The sequence below is a fragment of the Ursus maritimus genome, unplaced genomic scaffold (assembly GCF_017311325.1).
Source record: "Ursus maritimus isolate PB19 unplaced genomic scaffold, ASM1731132v1 scaffold_2, whole genome shotgun sequence".
NCBI classification, from domain to species: domain Eukaryota; kingdom Metazoa; phylum Chordata; class Mammalia; order Carnivora; family Ursidae; genus Ursus; species Ursus maritimus.
The window spans coordinates 195,402-211,283 of NW_024424452.1; the positions used below are offsets into that span (position 1 = coordinate 195,402).

At 61.8% G+C, this 15,882-nt stretch overlaps 2 protein-coding genes across 2 annotated transcripts in view; both read left to right on the plus strand.

Moving 5' to 3' along the window:
• LOC121103710 overlaps window positions 1-2,128 on the plus strand; it is a 3,020-nt gene extending 892 nt beyond the window's left edge. Inside the window, exons 3-4 of the mRNA XM_040634613.1 lie at window positions 90-524; window positions 1,125-2,128. Coding sequence (XP_040490547.1) covers window positions 90-524; window positions 1,125-1,374 — 685 coding nt within the window. The 3' untranslated portion in view covers window positions 1,375-2,128. The remainder of the gene's footprint in view (window positions 1-89; window positions 525-1,124) is intronic.
• A 9,940-nt stretch (window positions 2,129-12,068) lies between these two features.
• On the plus strand, window positions 12,069-15,780 carry FOXL3 (forkhead box L3). The gene is given in 5 exon segments (XM_040634614.1): window positions 12,069-12,148; window positions 14,258-14,339; window positions 14,342-14,355; window positions 14,771-14,939; window positions 15,247-15,780. Coding segments are annotated over 5 exon segments (735 nt in total). The 3' UTR covers window positions 15,637-15,780.
• Window positions 15,781-15,882: the final 102 nt, after the last annotated feature.

Consider the following 15,882-nt stretch of genomic DNA (forward strand, 5'->3'; position numbering starts at 1 on the left):
CACACTGCCAGGGCGCTGGGGACACGGTGCCGGGGCGCTGGGGACACACTGCCAGGGCACTGGGGACACGGTGCCAGGGTTGGTGCCAGGGCTGCTGGGGACACAGTGCCAGGGTCAGTGCCAGGGCTGCTGGGGACACGGTGCCAGGGTCAGTGCCAGGGCTGCTGGGGACACGGAGCCAGGGCGCTGGGGACACACTGCCAGGGCGCTGGGGACACGGTACCAGGGGTGCTGGCGACACGGTGCCAGGGTGCTGGGGGGACACAGCCCGGGCGCGGAGGACAGCAGGGACCAGGCCACACTGCAGGGTTTGGGGAACACCCTGTGCAGTGGCCGTGGCCGTGGCGCTCCAGCAGGGCACACGCGGGGCGCTGCCCGCTGCAGGCTCGGGTCCCCCTTGTGCCGAGTTGCAGGCTCTCCCTGCCGCACGGCGCACCCTCAGCAATTCTGCGTTTCTTCGGCAGGTTTGGGAAATACTCCCATGACGAGCTGTCCATTCTGGTGCCTTTACAGCAATGCTGCAGGTATGGCCTCCCCACCCCCCCGGGAGCCCCAGCCCAGCCACAGATTGGGCAGAGTCCCCAGGCCCTGCCAGCCGTGACACAGAGGGGAAGGCGACCCCCAAGCCCCACTCCCACGGCACGGCAGCAAGCAGGCCCGCACGCGAGCCTGAGCAGTGCGAGCTCCGGCTCCACAGCCCCTCCTGGCACACAGCTCACGCCAGCCGTAACGGCTGGTCTTACAGGTGAAGACACTGAGGCTCAGACAGCCGTCCTGACGCCCCCAGCGCTCCGTGCCACTCGCTGCAACCCCCTGTGGGGCTTTAGGGTTGGGGCGGAGCCAGCTGCGCCCTCCCCGGGGCAGGTGTGTGGAGCTGAGCTGGGCTCTGTCTCCCGGACGCGTAGGCCGTCCCTCCCGCCCCGTGTCTGCTGGATGATCGGGTCCCCGCAGGCACCGCCAGGCCTCACACGGCCGCCTGCTCCGCCAGGCAGGACCCTCACCGTGGCGCCGAGAGGCAGGGGCCGGAGCAGGCTGGGCACCGGCCTGGGACCACCGCCCACTTAGAGCTGGCCACCCCTGTCCCCAGTTCCCGAGGCGGGGGCCTGAGCTCTCTGTCCCCGCAGGGTCAGGAAGTCCACCTACCTCCGGCTGCAGCTTCTGGCCAAGGAGGAGTACCGGCTGAGCCTGCTGATGGCCGAGTCCCTGCGCAAGGACCGGGTGGCCCCCATCCTGTACCAGCCGCACCTGGAGGCCCTGGACCGGCGGCTGCGTATCGTGCTGCAGGCCATCAGGGACTGCGTGGAGAAGGACGGGCCCCACAGCGTGGTGGAGGACGACCTGGGCCCCGAGCACAGAGTGCCCCCCAGCAGGTAGTGACCGAGAGCCGCCGGCCTGCCGTGGAGGAGGGACACGCGCGTCCACGCTGTGAATTCAGTGACTTCAGCCACACACGGGCCTCTTCTGGAGTCCGGGAACGGCGGGAACGGGAGGTCCTTCGGCAGTGGGTCCGACACGACTCGCTGTGTTCGTGTGCGAGCCCAGAGAAGGTTGGGGAGGGGGTGCTCGGAGCTCATGGACGAGGCGGCCTGGCGGCGGGGGCGACCCACCTTTTTTGTACGGAAAGGAAGCCTTTATTTACTATTTTGTATTTATACGTGGTGTCCATGTATATAAACAGAGAGGGACACCCATGCAGACCCCAGACCACCTACAAATGCGCGCACGGGGGCCGCGCCCCTGCGGCTGGACTCCCGCCACGTGCGCACACTCTGGACCTAACTTGGAACAGACTCCCATCTCTCCTCCCTCCTGGGGGCGCGGCAGCCACACGGCTGGCAGTCTCGGCTCGGGGCACCCGGGCTCCCGACGGCGTCTCGGCCGGTCGACAGACTCCCGGTTCCAGAGCAACGTCAGCGACCACGTCTTCCGTTTCTCAGAGCCGCCCAGCAGCACCCGGGGCTTCCCTGGCAGCCGAGGGTGCCGCCCGTCTTCTGACTTTGCTTTGACAGTTGCTGTAAATACGTCACACGGGCCCCTCCGAGGGCCTCGGCAGCAGGCTTCATTTTGCAGCATTTTTGTGGCATAGTTTGCAATGTGGTAAAAGTGCAATAAAACTAGAGCAAATGTATGTTGGGGTCCGTGTCCCCCACGTCCTGAGCTCCGCTGCCGCCCACCCACCCGCCACAGACGTGAGGCCTGGAGCTGGGCGTAGCCACGGCTCAGCTTTCGAGCTGCCACAGGCTGTCTGTGGCCGTGGCTGGGAAGCAGGAGGCAGGATGCAAGCCACCCACTGTCCCACTCCTGGTGTGGCAGGCGCCGACGGAGCTGGGTGGGGGTCCCCGAAGACAGGCCAGTCCCGGAGGGTAGCATCGCGTCTACACAGCCCTGGCACCAGTGGGCACACCGGGGCTGCCCAGTGGAGCTGGGACAAGTCCACCCTGCTGGCCGCGGGGCCTGAATCCTCCTCTGGGAGCCCCGCCTGGAGGGTCCCCAAGACTGTCGCCTGCATGGGGTGCAGTGTGGACACAGGGCACCATGACAGGCCAGCCCCAGGGCTGCCAAGAGGAGGATGCTGCTGAGGGCTGACCTAAAGCCCGGAGAATCCCCGGGAGCAGAGAGCTCTGGGGGTCGGAGCCCCTCCGCTGCCCCAGGACCATCACTTTCCGTGAGCCCGGCACCTTGCAAAGCCGCCAACATAAGTTACTACTGGTCTCTAAAGCAAGACTGCAAGGTCGAGTTTTCCTCGTTTCACAGGTGGGGACACTGAGGCTCAGCGAGGGGCTGACGCTCGGCACAGAAGTCAGTCTAGGTTTCCAGAATGGCCAAGCCTTTGGCTACAGGGCGGGAGGCCTCCCCTTGGTCCCTGACCCTGACCTGGGGCTGCACTCGGTGCGGCACACAGAACTACAGAAGAACCTCAGACTACAAAGGAAGTAAATGGGGGGGCGATAAAGTGGCCCCCAAAGCTGCCCCCCTCAGTATCCCGCCTGGCACTGGCTTCCCGCTCAGCACTCCCCCAGTGACCCCACTGGCCGAGTCGTCCCTGCCCCTTCGTGCCAGTGGCTGGCACCTGTGAACCTCTGGCCCCACTGGCCACCCCTCCCTGGTCTCCCGCTGTGCCCCTGTCCCTGCTGCGTGGGGAGGAGGTGAGTGCCGGGAGGAGGGCCTGTTGTGGTCCGGCAAGAGCGAGCAGCCAGCTCCGCGGTCAGGACAGCACTAACGCCCTCCCTCCTCCCAGGCCGCCCAGAGAGAACAGGGTGACTCAGAGGCCGGTCCTGCTGCTCCCTCCAGGCCCCTGGTCCATTCGCCACTGGTCCAGTGGAGCTCACTGGGAGCTGCGGTAGGCAGGCTGCAGGGCCCGCTGGCGACCCCGACGGACATCACTGGAGGTTTGAAGGGCAGTGAGGGTGACACACAGCCAACTCATGTATGGCCGCAAACAACAGGGACAGTGAAGGGACAAAGGAACTGGAGACAGCGGGCAGGGCCCCGTACAAAGACACGTCCCCCCAGTTCCTGGGTTGAGACCTGACCCCCAGTGTGATGCATTAGGGGATGGGCCTTTAAGGAGGAGATCGGGTTGAATGAGGCCAAGACGTGGGACCCAATCCCCTAGAACTGGCGTCCTTGTAGGAGGAGGAAGCGACACTGCACATGTCTCCCTGCCCTTGCAGAGGACGGGCCACACAGGGACGGGCCACGTGGGGACAGGCCACGTGGGGGCAGGCAGGAGACCTCACCAGGAGCAGCCCTGCACCTGCTGTTTGGAGTCCAGGCTCCGGGCGGTGGGAGAACAACCGTCTGCGTGCACGCGGCTGGGCGTGCGGGGCTCTGAAACAGCCTCCGTGGCACAGTAGGAATCCACGTTTGGTCTTTTCCCGTGGGTCCCAGCACAGAACTCCCAGGTTTTTGGAGCTGCCTGAGCAAAGACAGGAGGAAAGTGGGGGGAGGCCAGTCACGGGGTGACAGGAAGAGCACCGTAAGCAAGGGCTTGGTTGTCACCCCGACGCGCATGGGAGCCTGTCTCTGGGACCTAGAGGCATGGGTCCCCTCCGCGTCCACAGCAGGACACACCTGTACACACTGAGGTTCCCTTTGTCGATGCGAACTTCCCACACAAAAGGTGACTTCTACCCCGTGTCTGCTGTGTCTCAAAATAACCAGCTTAGAATAACCCTTACGCCAAAGAGGCACATTTGGGGTGACATCATCCTCTACCCTTCGAGAGCCAGACAGCGTGACGAGGACACTAGAACCTGCAGTTGTGCTGACGAACGGTCAGCGCGGGGCTGTGCAGCGGGCGCCAGAGACCTCCGTGTGGCCCCGGGCTCCGTGCACACACGGCCTGGAACGTGGGGGTTCACAGACACGGAGCAGGAGGCCAGTGGGTTGGACATTACTGAGGAGGCGTGGGGCCGGGATTCTCGCTGAGCCAGGCCAGGGCCCCCAGACACCACCGGGGGGTGGAGGAGGGGGATCGGACATCAAGGTGGGCGGGCTCTCACAAACCGACCTAAACGGGTTCTTGCTAAAATTGGCCCGTGCAAAGCTGACACGGAGGTCCAAAGGCAGAGGGCTAGTCGGGAGGAAGGCAGGTCAGGGAGAACGGACACCCTCGTCACCCCCAGCACACGGGGCCTGACAACGGGGGTATGACGGGCAGCGACGCTGGAAGCCACAGCGGGGCGGAGTGATGTCCTCAACGGCCACCGAGGAGCCCGCTGGCCCTGGGCGAGGACACAGAGGGTGCTGTGTATGTGCTGCCGGGGAGAAAATGGAGAAAGAGGGAGAGCCGGAAAGGGGGGGGGGGCCAGCCAGGTGAAGGAGGGGCATCCGTGCCACCCCGGAGCAGTGGGCAGAACATGGCACGGAGGCCGTGGCCAGGAAGACACGGAACGAAGAGGAACCAGCTCTGTCTGCAGAAAGGGTGATGAGCCCCTGCCGGGAACCAGGCAGACAGGAAATGCCGTTCTGTCCGAAAGATCAGCCCCGCAGGAGAGGAGCATAATTACGAGAACCCATGACTCAGCTCCGTGCCGTGTTCACAGACAGAATCAACGTGGTTTCTCCAAAGAAAGAAGAGGTGGCGTAACTGAGTCGGACGGACTGGGGGGAGGGAGGGGAGGCGGTCTGGGAGCTAATCCTCTCCTGCGGGCAGACGCGATAGGCGTTACACTCGCAGGAAAGTCTAACACCTGAGGTCACGCAGGAGCGGGGGAGAACACCCCCAGGGGAACGTGGAATGTGGTTTCTCGGGGACGCCGTGGTGGGAGCAGGACGGGAGGGGGTCTGCTGCTCTTTGCACCCCGATCTTGCTGTTTTTAAGGCCTCACAAGGTGCATTCCCCACAGTGACTTTGTCACGAGTTTGAGTTCAGCATGCAGGGGAAGACGCAGGGCAGGAGGGGTCAGGGCCTGGGCCCAGCCCCCTCCCCAGAAGTCTGAGGTGCACAAAGGACAAGGACACCCCCAGGGCCCAAGAGAAGGACGACAGAGGCGCCTCGTGGACCACAGGCCCCCCCAGGTGCGCCCGTGGCTCCCCAGACCACCTGGGAGCGAGCAGAGTGCACAGACGCTGGGGCCACAGCCTCAAGAGCCAAGCGCCCAGGCACCGATCGCAGGCTCCCAGGTGCTCCAGCCACAGTGCCTCACCCAAGCCGCTTCCACCTGCCCCTCAGATCACAGACTCACCCTCACATACCCCCCCAAGTCCTGAGCAGTGTAAAACTTGTCGGCTCGTCACCACACCCCACCCAGAGGGACTTCACAGAAGAGGCAAGCGGAGAAGGTCTCAGGCGGCCTCTGCCCGGGTGAGGGCTGTGGCGAGTGCTGAAGGAAGACAGGGGAGCAGAATCCCAAAGCCCCCGCGTGGGGAGGAGCGCCCCATACGCCCAGAGAGGCTCTCCCTCTTCTTGGAGCTGGCATTTGGAAGGAAGCGTTCAGAGCTGGCTGGGACTTGCCCACCTGGGACCTGGGAACAGTGTCCACGCTGTCTCGGAGGGGTGAGCACAGCTCCTGGCCTGGAGGTTTTAATAGGGCAAGCGGGGTGAAGCCATGAAAGAGGTCAGCGGCCGGGCAGGTTCTGCGGGGTGCACACTGGTGCCTCGGCCGGGATCAGGCCAGGTTGCTGTGCCCACCCGAGGCACCTGGGGTGGCCACCCCTGTGGGTCCCAGGGCTCTGGGAGGCAACCTCTCTTCGCCTCACTGACTGCTGTAGCCAGACATGTCCTGTGGCCACCATCATCCGGGAAAGGCTCCCGGGGGGGAACTGGGGGGGGAATTGGGGGGGGAATTGGGGGGGTGGGCAGCACCAGGAACACTGCCCAAGACTGGTCACTTGCGCCATCTAGAGGAGAGCCCAAGAAAAGCAGGACCCACTCCTCAGGTCGCCATGACCAGAGCCCCCTGGTCCTCAGGAGTAGAATCCAGGCCCTCGAAGCAGAGGGGACATGGGGATCCTCAGCTGTCCGGCAGGCGGGTCCCTCCACCAGGCAGGCCATTGGCAAGCCCCAACCAGGCCAGCCGGTCCTACTGCGTCCCGGGCTTGAGTGGCCCCAGGCAGAGGGCCCATCAGAATCTCTCCTCACTGTCACACCAGGATTGGCACAGTGCCTGTCATTCAAAAACCACCCGGAACGGATGGGTCATTCTTCAAAGGCAATGGAGCGGAGGCTCTGTGCACCAGGAAACACGTACAGACACAGAAGATGCTTGGGGCTCACGGGGACGGTAGCAGAGGTTGCAAAGGCATGACTGCCGTGGTGCCACAGGGCTTTTGCACGGCTGGCCGGCCAGGAGCTCTCCGCCCACACCAACCGTATTTTGTTAATTCCTCTTCTGAGTGCTGCTCGAGCATTCCAGCAGCGGAGGGGAGTCTCTTGGTGCTTCTCCTGGCCATCTCAGTATGTCCCATCCGCTTTCTGAGATCTGCTTCCCCGCTAGGCTGGGAGCAACGTGAGGACGGGGGCACTTGTCGCTCTGCCTGACTCCTGGCACGTGGTAAGTCCTCACTGAGCCCTGCCGATGAGCGATGTGGCGCGGTTCAGTCCCTGCCACCTCCTCGCTTGTCTCGCGCACTGAACTTTACATTCCCCTCTGGCACCTCCCTTCCCCACCCCGAGCCCTGGCAGCCAACTGGCCAGGTCTACGCCCGGGTCCTTGTCAGCGCGGTGCTCCGGCACTGGCTGATTCTGCACCCCATGCTGTCCCGCCGCTGGGGGCGAGGGTTCCCACTTCCCATGGTAGCAGCTGCCCCCACGTGGGCCCTCTGTAGTCCATGCTTCCTGGTAATCACACCCCTGCGAGCCCCCAGCGTCGCACCCAGGCTGGTCTCCGAGGCCGGTAGAAACACAGGTCCCTGTCAAAACTAAGTCACAGAAGACCCTGGGCCTCTGCCTCTCCTTCCGTCAGCTCTCCTGTGCAGGGCAAGTTACCGCCTTGCTGGGAGCGGCTCGATGGAGAGGTCCGTGTGCGGAGGGCTGCAGCTGGCACCAGCCCTCGAGGCATGTGGGAGGCTGTCGGAGCAGGAGCCTTCAGACGACACACCCCCGGCCGCATGCTAACTGCAGCCTCATGAGACGGCCCGAGCTGGAACCAGTCAGCTCCGCCGCACCCAAATTCAACTCTCAGAAAGCCTGCGGGACAGCAGACGTCTGTGGTTGGCTCGAGCCACTAAGTTCGGAGTGCCTTGTTAGGCTGCATAGACAACAAAATGCACGGCGTCAGGACTTTATATGAACCGCAAGAACATCTCCATCTGTTCACAGTCGCTCAAAGCTCACCTGTAAGGAGCAGTGGGTCACCCTGACTCCATCTCTGTGTCTTAGCTATCCCCGTTTCTAGTGAGCTACTGCACCAGTCCTTGCAGTGAGCAGAACACAGGACAGTTTGCTCTCCGATGTTGTTCGTGCCGACAGACTGCGCACTCTGCCACGTGCCTGCTGCCTTGAGAGGCGGGCCTTCCTTTTACTAGACCGTTGGCTCCGCTGCGTCGTGTGGCTTGAGCAGGGCTGACCTGGCTTCCAGACAGCAGGCCCGGCCTTTCCAGTGTGCAAGCTGTAATCCCCTGGCTGCAGTGGTCGAGGGACAGAGGTGACCCTCGCCGGGCCAGTGGGCAGTGACACGAGGCACTTGCTGAGCTGCCACAGAGGGGATCTCCGTGGGCAGGGGCGAGTGTGAGGCAGGGACGGTGTGCGAGGGGGCAGCTCGCCGGCCCCACTTGGGGGCAGGACTTACGTGATTAGCTTTGTTCTTTCTTAGGCTGTTCAGCACACTAAGGTGTAGGGTTCTGGAAAGACATTTTTAAACCTTTGTGCATGCCCCATTTGACTTCTGATTTTAACAGAGCAATGATTCTCGCCAAGAATTCCCAAGACACTGATGGCCGCCATTTACGTTGGCGGCACACTCCATCACGGCGTTCGGGAGCTTATTCTAACACCTGCGATGTTGGTTTGGAAAAGTGACATTGATGTGATGTTTAGATTTCTTTATTGTCTCCATGCATCGCTCATGGAAGGTTTGGGGCAAAAGAACCAAGTCTCCCCTCCCAGCTCCAAGGGAGCTCCAGCAACACCGCTTGGGAAAGAGCAGAACCCTCCCTGCGCGGGAGCTGCCCCGCGCTCACCCCGCCGGAGAGCTGCTCACGAGGTCCGGAACGTGGCTCAGCTCTGCCAGCCGCCGCGCACGCACTAGCCGGAAGGCCTCTGCGCGTTAAGGTGTGTGTCTGATTTTTAGGGAACTCGGCATTAATGGATCTACAGGCACAAATTAGGAGATGATTATCCACATAAAGGGGTTCCTGAAATAATTCACATTTAAAATATGGCTTATGAACGAGTTCTGATACGGTCAGTGTCCTGTAACTTTAAACACCACATTCCTGAAGAATATTCTGTGTTAGCCGTTTCACAAACGGTTCCCACCTCCTGAAGTCGAAACAGTATGTCCCAGCATGTGAACAGAGGCTGCTTCTGAACGACGGAATTTCGGGTGATTTCTATTTTTATACCTTTCTCTATTCTATACGCCTTATGTAACAAACGCAACCTTCGATTAAAAAACACAGCAGCGTCCGAGCCAGCTGTGTCTTGGGTCACAGAGAGCGTGTGAAGGCCCCTGTGTCCCCTGCCTGCCCCCATCCTCCTTCCCTCTGCTCCAAACACAAGGTCGAATTTGGTGTTTCTCAAGACCACGATTTTATCGTTGCCATTGATGGGAGTGTCACGGCCAGCACAGGTCACGGCTCCACGTTTGATACCCACGAGTGGCGCACGTCCCTGCTCTGGGCCGGTGAGACCGACTGGCTGATTTCCCACGGGTGCTGGCCGCCCGGCCTCCTGGCCGCACATTCCGACACCGGGAGTCGCCGTCACCTTCCTGGAGGGGTCTGGGTTCGAATCCTGGCCCCACCACACACAAATGGTGTAACATGGGTGAGACCCTGCCGACCGCAAAGAACCAGGAGGGTCTGACTCGAGAGATTGTCCCGAGAAGCGAACTAGTCAATATAAGTAAAAAAGTCTTAGAACACGGCTGACTCTGTTTGCTGCCGATGCCACCGTATTTGGTAGTATTTCAAGGACATTTTTGGCTAAAAACCAGAGAAGCCTTCCTTCTCGCTGCCAGGCCCCACATTAATAAGTTATTTTTAAAGTCAAATCAGTGTTTTATTTATTTTTTTTTAAAGATTTTATTTATTTATTCGACAGAGATAGAGACAGTCAGCGAGAGAGGGAACACAAGCAGGGGGAGTGGGAGAGGAAGAAGCAGGCTCACAGCAGAGGAGCCTGATGTGGGGCTCGATCCCAGAGCACCGGGATCACGCCCTGAGCCGAAGGCAGACGCTTAACCGCTGTGCCACCCAGGCGCCCCCAAATCAGTGTTTTAGAGCGCTAAGAAACCAAAACTCGTTAGGAGGGTTTCCTAACCAACCAACCAACCAACCAACCGGTACTTTCATTAAACCGAGGGAACGGTGTGAGGTCCCATCCTTTCACGCTTTAGATGCTCGCCTGCCCACCCCCTGCGACCTCACCGGGAGAGTCCAGGGCGGGATCTACCAAACCTCGGTGGGGGTGAGGGACACGGCCTGCACTCCCCTCCCCGGTGGCCTGACCAGACTGTCCCCTGCTGCTGCCCCCTCCCCCGCTGCCGGGCGCTGGCCTCTCCGGGGGGCCGTGCACCCTCCCGCCCGCCCGTGCCTGGCTCCAGCAGCACAGCCCCGTCACCGGCCCACGTGCCACGCCTGCCGCGGGTAAGCAAGTGCTGAGGCCGCAGACGACCTGTTTGTGGCCCCGACACCTCGGTTCTCCGACCGCCCAGGAAGAGCCGTGATTGGGCAGTTTGGTCTCACTGCCGTGAGGCTGTCGTCTCGCTGCCCTTGCGTTGACCCAGAGCTGCGTGCTGACAACAGGTGGTGGGTGGACCCACTAAGTGTGTGGCGACTGATTACACAACAGCAGAACGGTGATCCTATTACGTATTGTATGTATGTTGGAGACACCGTCCTGACAGAAATTAAAATCGGGGTCCCTAGTGGCTCAGTCAGTCAAGCGTCCAACTCGGTTTCAGGTCGTGATCTCAGTCTACTTGTCTCTCTCCCTCTGCCCCTACCCCACCCTCTGGAATAAATAAATAAAATCTTTTTAAAAATCTGAAATTCTATGGCCGTTTCTCTCCCCAGAGGTCACCACTGTGGATAATTTAGCGTGCCCCCCTCCACGGCCTTTTGTAAGGGCCGCGAAAGGCACGACCGATGCCCTGACTATGCCACGGGCCCGCTCACCTGGAGCTGTTGATGGGCGGCGTGGGCTTCTACAGAAAGAACGAGAACAACCCTGACACGCAGAAATCGCTCAGAAGACGTTCCCTGTGACTCCCGGGAGCGTGCACGCATGCACGGACCCAAACCGGGTAGATGGCCATGTTGGAGTCGGCGCTCTGCGGCTGGCGTCGGACGGGAGGCCCAGCTGCTGCTCTGAGGCCTGCTCTCCGCGGTCGTGGCTCCTGCCGCTTCGCAGCTCAGCTGGGCTGCTCGTCCTCCAGCTGGGTTTCAAAGCAGCCGGCAGGTGCCTGGGAAGCTTCCCTCGTGTGGGGTCCTGGGTGCAAAGGGAGCTCCCAGGGATCAGCCAGAACCGGCCCACGGCCCAGGCCCCCCGTGAGCTCTCAGGCCCGTCGGCCTTGAAGGTGACCTGGCTTGCACCCCCAAACACAGACTCCAGCAGAAGCAGCGATCCTGTCGCCTGTGTCTGCCGATTTTACACAAGAAGCGGATTCCACCAGGGGTGTTACAAAGTGCGTCACGGGGTCTGGGACCAAATTCCCATCCCAAGCAAAGGAGCCCAGCTGGCAGCTCGGAGGGAAGGTGGCCTCCACGTCACGCTGTTAGGACATGAAGCATTTTCCATCAGTCCCGGAAGTGACATGTGGGAGACAACATGGTTTTTGGTAAAGAGAGCTCTTAATCAGAAGTGGTTTCAGACTTGGGCTCTGATCTTCACCAGCTGTGGGACGCAGGGCCGGGGATTTCTGTCGTCTGTTTCTCCACGGGTTGGTCAGGGGATGGGCCAGCTCACACGGATGTGTGCCAGGCATGACCCGGGCCTCGAGGTGATGGCTCCCCTGAGAGGGAAGTCTCTGGGCTACTCCAGCTCAGGGTTCCCCTCCTTGTGAGGTTCAGGTGGGGGGGGGGGCACTGGAGCGACTCACCGTGGTGTGGAGGCTGGAGTGGAATAGCCGTGCTATTTCCTGCTTGACCGTCATCTGTGTGGCAAAGGCTTCAAGGTCCTTCCCGTAGCCCCAGTGCACAGGATCCCCGGAGGCTGGCTGGCCTCGCTGGCCAGGACAGAGCTCCAGGCCCATCACGTCTGCTCCCACCACGACCGTCATCTGTGTGGCAAAGGCTTCAAGGTCCTTCCCGTAGCCCCAGTGCACAGGATCCCCGGAGGCTGGCTGGCCTTGCTGGCCAGGACAGAGCTCCAGGCCCATCACGTCTGCTCCCACCACGTCTGCCCGACAGTGTGGCTCCTGGGACGGCAGCCTCAGATCCCAGGCTCCCCGAGAAGGCACATGGAGCTTGACAGAAACCCATGGACGGAAGGACAGGGACAAGAACAGGAGCTGGCAGAGAAAACCCCAGCTGAGCGGAGGTGATGGGGTTCTCTCTTCGGCCCGGACTGCTCTGCCTCAAATCTCATTCTCGCAGCTCGGCATCTCGCGTCTCCAAGACCACTGCAGGATTGCTTAATTCAACTTTTTATTTTGAGATAATTGTACGTTCCATGCAGTTGTAAGAAATAAGACAGAGGTCTCATGTCCCCTTTTCCCAGTCCCTCCGCATGGCGACATCTTGCAAAACTCTAACACAACCCACAAGCAAGACCTGACGCAACGCACGCAGAGCGTGGCAAGGCCGCGAGGGCCCGCTTTGCCCTGTTACTGCTGCAGCCTCTTCCCTCCGGCCCGTGCCTCCTCCGAACCCCTGGAAACCACTCATCTGTTCTCCATTTTATCGTTGTCTTCTCAAGAATGTCTATAAACGGCAACGTGTGGTGGAGGCTGGCTCTCATGCTTAGCCGGAGGTCCATCCAGGCTGCTCCTGCATCACGGCTCCGTCGCTTTGCATTGCTGACGCGTCCCATGGCGTCGAGGGGACCGAAGCTCGCTGAGCCGTTTCCTGCGAAGGTCGTCGTCTAGGGGAGCTCCGCTCCCGGATGTGACCAGAGACGCTGCTGTGAGCATGTGGGCACAGGTGTGCACGTGACTTCGACTTTCCATTTCTCAGGGATACGTGCCCCAGAGTGCAATCTCTGGTTAGCACTGCAGTCACGTGTTTAGTTTTTAAAGAAACTGCCAAAATGGTTGCAAGAGGGGCTGTACCTTTTGATGTTCCCACAGTCCAGCAAGTGTAATTCTGACATCTGACCGAGCGGACGACGCGGAGCCATTGAATGTGCTTGAGCCCCGGTGTGCTTCCCTAACGGCAGGGGGCAGCACCAAGCCCCATGGGGCCAACGGGCTGGACTGCACACAGGCCATTTCTGAGCTAAAGGTCCCGCTTCGAAGGGAGAATTTTCTGGGAAAAGACTATCCAGGCTTCCTGGCCTCAGGCAGATTCACAGACATGGGTCAGTTCAGAATTCTGCAGATTATTCATGGAAATGCCTTAGGTGGCACGTCCACTGTGAAACACACTCCCTGTCATGCCCCGCCCAGCAAGATCCCACCTCATTTTTTCCTAAAATTCCCAGACCTTGTCTTCTCTTCGGCATGTATCTACCCATACAAGGAATCACAGCTTTGGAGCTCGAAGGGACCAGTGAAGTCATGGCAAAGCCATCAACTGTGCTCCCAGGACTGAAAGGTCTGTGCCCCAGGCACTCAGGGGTTCCCTTACAGAGCAGGCTCCTGAGCCCCTTGCTGGGACCTGGAAGAAGCACCCTTCTGGGCAGTGAGAGACAGTGCTGTGGGGATGCAGGGCCTTAGAGGAAATGCTGCTGGACCCTTTGTCCCTGACCGGGCTCTGATCCAGTGCTCCAGGCAGGGACACGCCAGCTGGGCCCAAACTGTCCTGCCTGGACCCTGCTGCTCTGGGGCAGGAGGTGGGGCCAAGCCCGGCCAGTGGAGGAGGCGACAGTCCTGGCCCTGTCTGTGGCCTGGCTCATGGCTCTGTTCTGGCAACCCAAGAGTCCGCTCTGGGATCCGGTGCCCAGAAGAATCTAGAATCTTGATGTGCGCCCTGGGCGCACAGACAGGGGGCTCCGAGGAAACATCTGCCAGGGCAGGGAACCCACGAGGAGCCCCAGCTCTGGCTCCGGGGCTGGGGGTGGGAGAGATACCCAGCGACTCTGCCTCGAAATCTGGGGCCCGCGCAGGGAGTGCGGCGGCAACGCGCACCGGGGCGGGCGCGGGGAGGCTGAGGTGGCGCCCCGCCCGTCGGACCACCCAGCGCGCCATTCCTGCTCCCTCGGTCCTCGGGCGGGATCAGAGGGTCACCGAAGAGCCTGACTCCCCTCAGCCACTTTGCTGGTGGCTGGGGCCTCCCGTGCTGGGATTGGATGGAGAGAACGGGGTGGATGCAGGGCGAGAGGCCCCAGAAGCCCAGGTTCCCAGCTCGGGCGTAGAGCGCCCGCGATGCGAGCGCTGCTGGCCCGCGCCCGGAAGGACCTCCGCTAAGACTGGAGGGCCGGCGGGCTGGCAGCGGAGAGCGAGCAACGCAGCGGTGGGCCGCGAGGCTAGGGGCGATAAGATGTTCGCAGCTCGCGGTATCCCTACATGTGCTTCAATTACGACGCGGACAGACTACCCAGCCGGCGAGCTCCCAAACGAGGACGGCTCACAGCCAGCCCGCGTACAGGTGACCCGCGGGGTGCGTGGTAGGAGCCTGCGGGCCAGGGACCCTCCCTGTCAAGGACCTGCCTGGGACGGAGGGAGGGCTTTCTTCTCCGGAGGGCAGTGGGCGGGGGTGGGGGGATTGAGAGAAGGGACGCGTTCGTCTGCATGTTCTCTCAACCTCCCTGAGGAAACTCCCAAGTGTGAAGACGAGCTTCTTGGGTTTGGGCAGAAGCGGGGAGTGGGGAACTCCAGGGTTCGCGCTCCCGAACAGCGCCTTCCCGCCTGCACCGCCCACATACCACGGAGCCCTGGGGGCGGAGGAGCCGCGGGCTCCTGGAGGGGCCCCTGGCGCCGGGAAGGCCTGGCTGGAGGGGTTCCAGACGCCCGGCGGCGTCCCCTCCTCCGCCCCGCGTAGCCCGATGCGCCCCTATTTGCAGCTACATCGCGCTGATCGCCATGGCCATTCAGCAGAGCCCCTCGGGCAGGGTGACCCTGTCTGGCATCTACGACTTCATCATGCGCAAGTTCCCCTACTACCGAGCCAACCAGCGCGCCTGGCAGAACTCCATCCGCCACAACCTGTCCCTCAACAGCTGCTTTGTCAAGGTGAGCCCCCGCCCCGCCCGCCACCCCGCTCCCCGGAACGGCCCGAGTGTCCCAAGCTTGGGGGCTCCTGGGCCAAGTCATCCCGATTGGGGGCGGGGGGAGTTTTGCAGCAGCAGCAGCAGCTAGAAAGTTCGTTTTTGGCAAATTGGGGAGCCTCCAATTTGCTCCATGAGCAACGCTGGGCACCGCAAGGACAGGGACCTATCCAGTGCTTGCCCTGGAGTCCTAAGTGAGCCCAGATGCGGAGAGGGGTGGGCGGGAGCGCACCGGAAGCCAGTCCCTCGTGGAGCCCCTCCCCCTCCCACAGGTGCCCCGGACCGAGGGCCACGAGAAGGGCAAGGGCAACTACTGGACGTTCGCGGGCGGCTGCGAGTCGCTGCTGGACCTCTTCGAGAACGGCAACTACCGGCGGAGGCGGCGGCGCGGCCCCAAGCGCGAGGGGGCGGAGCAGGCGCGCGCGGGGGTCGCGGAGGGGCCTCCGGGGCCGCCTGAGCCGGCCCCCCGCCGTCAGCCCGCGGCCCCCGCCAGCCCCGCTGCGCTGGGGAGGGAGGAGCCCAGGGGCATCAAGTTCAGCATTGACTACATCCTGTCCTCGCCCGACCCTTTTCCGGGGCTCAAGTGTCCCTACGGCCCGCAGGAGGGCAGAAACCCCCGGCGGGAGACCCAGCCAATGGACCTCCACCTTTGGACAATATGAGGCTCGGAGGGCACCCAGTCTGGGGTCTTCCAGGTGACTTCAGCCCCACCTCGAGCCAAGAAGCAAGGTTTTGCCACATCCTACTAACTTCCACAGACTCCTGCTCCGTGCCGAAAACCACCCTGGGCTGGAGAGACAGGTCAGTCTTCTGGCTTCATCCTTCAGAAAAAGTTCCCTTGCAAGAAGACCCATGGGGTCCTGCTTGCCTGAAGCATTTGCTCTGAATTCACCGAATAATCCTTCTCT